Genomic DNA, 2,701 nt, shown 5'->3' on the forward strand with positions numbered 1-2,701 from the left:
CATTGTATATGCTACCTTAGGCTCGTCGGGGTGTTTGATTAATTTTCTTCATTGCCTTTTATAACAAGTCCTTAGTGTGAATTATGTTAAAGATATAAGTGTGTGTTGTTCAATATTAATTTAGATAATTATATTATGAAATAATTATTGTGCATATTTTTTTTGTTTTTGTTGTGTGTTTGTATTTTCCAGTACTTGTTCCAGAGGTATCCGGAGTGGTGGGTCGAAAATCTTATTGGGTTATATTCACGTATAACTCACTCCTTATCTACATATCCATGCATATACTATTAATGATGACGCTAGTAGCTTACACGTTCAGTAGAGTTTATTCAACTGTTGAGGTGAGCCACCACATTGTTCGTGGAGGCTCCAAAAGAGTCTTATTAATGTTTTTTTGGGGATTTAGACACCCGTTTTTTAATCTTTTGTAATTCTCTTAGATGTTCCATGATCTAGTGTGGGATTTGGACAAGAGTTTTTAATTTAATATTTTGAGATATTAATTATTGGTAATTAAATATTTGATTGTTTAGATACTTATTTAATTTATTAAATGCTACAATTATAAGGCTAAAGCATGAAAATTTGGTTCGCCTGATTGGTGGTGTGTGTTGGGTGCCAATTAAGTTTAGGAATAGTTTGGGACGTGACACCAAACCTTTCACATAAAATAAGAGGGAGGGAATAGGAATTACCAAAATAATCCCATTATTACCAAAATATTCCTGAAAAAACTTATAAATCAACGAGATTAAGGTACTAATAATATGTTTAATAGTGATTGAAATTGTCAATATGCTTAAAACATGTTTTTATTACAACTCCCATAAGTAAAGGTACAAAATAATATCATCGCAAAAAGCCAAGAAATAAAAGGCATATGCTTCCAGCTGAGAATCTGAATACAAAATGGAGCATCCATTTATAATTAGCTTCCGGTTCCTCTAATTTCAACCTAAATGAGTACTTACTATGAACCAAACTTAGGTCCATTTCGTTCTGAAATTCCTGATTTTTTCGTTAATTATTCAAGATGAAGAGATAAGCTGCTTCAAATTGAACTCACCAGAGCCCTTTTCTTCAGAATTAACACAATCAAACCCACATCCACACTGTGGAGACTCATAAAAGTTATCAATATGAAAATCAGCAGAAGCAATTCCGACGGAGAAATCAAGCTGGTCACCGTCACGAGTAACTTCCACAATATTAATCCAAAACAAAAGCAGTTTTACCTGCACACCTTTCAAGTTCGCCACCCTATCCTTGGAAATTTTACCAGTAACTTTACTCATGTACTTGAGAGTGTAACCGTCTATGCTGAAAGTGCACGTTTTGTGCAAGTAAACGGCGAAATTGCGAGTGGTTTTGTTGAATTCGTACCTTGTGACGCCTTTTGGGAGTAGTCCCACCGGAAAATCGTATTCCTGTAGAATCTCGTACACCGACGGAGACTGGGATTCCTTGCCGCCGAAGGCCGGAGAAGCTGTAGAGAAAAGGACAAGAAAGATGCATAACGGAAGAGCTGAAGAAGACATTTTGACTAGTTAGCGACCCCAATTAACTTAAAATTGAGAGAAGTAAAAACAAGTATAGAGAGAAACTGGTATATTATTCGAATTTCAAACTGACGTACATAATGAATTGAAATCTCTTCTATTTATAGAAGAAAGGAAGCTGTTGTGGAAGCTGTTACGTAAGCTGCTATGTAAACTGCTACTACAAGTTGCTGTGTAAACTGCTATTATAAGCTGCTACGCAAGTTGCTGTGTAAGCTGCTACTGCAAGCTGCTGTGTAAGCTGCTACTGCAAGCTGCTGTGTAAGCTGCTACTATACCAGATATGGATAATCTTCTACTGAGAGCAATGTTTATCCATAACGGAGTACTGAATGGATAAGCTTATACCCGGTATGGATAATCTTCTACCTAGGGTAATGTTTATCCATAACCGGGTACCGAAGTGATAAGCTTCTTCAGGAAGCTTATTTCCAATAGAGTACTAAATGGATAAACATATTTATGGTGGAGTCCCATATGGATAAGCTTCTTCAGGAAGATTATTTACAACAGTGTACTAAATGAACATCCATAATATAATATATTTATAACGCTCCCCCTTGGATGTTCATTAAAAGATAATGTGTCTCATTAAAACCTCATTAGGAAAAACCACGTGGGAAAAAAATTCTAGTGAAGGAAAAAGAGTACACATATTTAGTAATACGCATTGCTAGATGCCTCATTAAAAACCTTATAAGGAAAACCCCATGGGAAAAAACCTTAGTAAGGGAAAAAGAGTGCATTGCGTATTTTACTCCCCCTGATGAAAACTTTGTTTAAAATATTTGAGTCTCCGCATTCCAATCTTGTATACCATCTTCTCAAAAGTTGAAGTTGGCAAAAATTTAGTGAATAAATCTGCTGGATTATCACTTGAACGGATTTGTTGCACATCAATGTCATCACTTTTCTGAAGATCGTGTGTGTAGAATAATTTTGGTGAAATGTGCTTCGTTCTATCTCCTTTTATAAATCATCCCTTCAATTGGGCTATGCATGCAGCATTTTCTTCGAATAAAATTGTGGGTTTTTTCTCACATTCCAAACCACATTTTTCTCGAATAAAATGAATTATTGATCTCAACCATACGCATTCCCTACTTGCTTCATGAATAGCTATTATCTCAGCGTGATTT

At 35.4% G+C, this 2,701-nt stretch overlaps 1 protein-coding gene across 1 annotated transcript; it reads right to left on the reverse strand.

Moving 5' to 3' along the window:
- Nucleotides 1–1,031: 1,031 nt before the first annotated feature.
- On the reverse strand, nt 1,032–1,541 carry LOC107784694 (uncharacterized protein At5g01610-like). The gene has a single exon (XM_016605857.2). It carries the CDS (start codon nt 1,539–1,541, stop codon nt 1,032–1,034), a length of 510 nt encoding a protein of 169 aa, XP_016461343.1.
- Nucleotides 1,542–2,701: the final 1,160 nt, after the last annotated feature.

This window comes from Nicotiana tabacum, chromosome 22 (assembly GCF_000715075.1).
Source record: "Nicotiana tabacum cultivar K326 chromosome 22, ASM71507v2, whole genome shotgun sequence".
Taxonomy (NCBI): Eukaryota; Viridiplantae; Streptophyta; class Magnoliopsida; order Solanales; family Solanaceae; genus Nicotiana; species Nicotiana tabacum.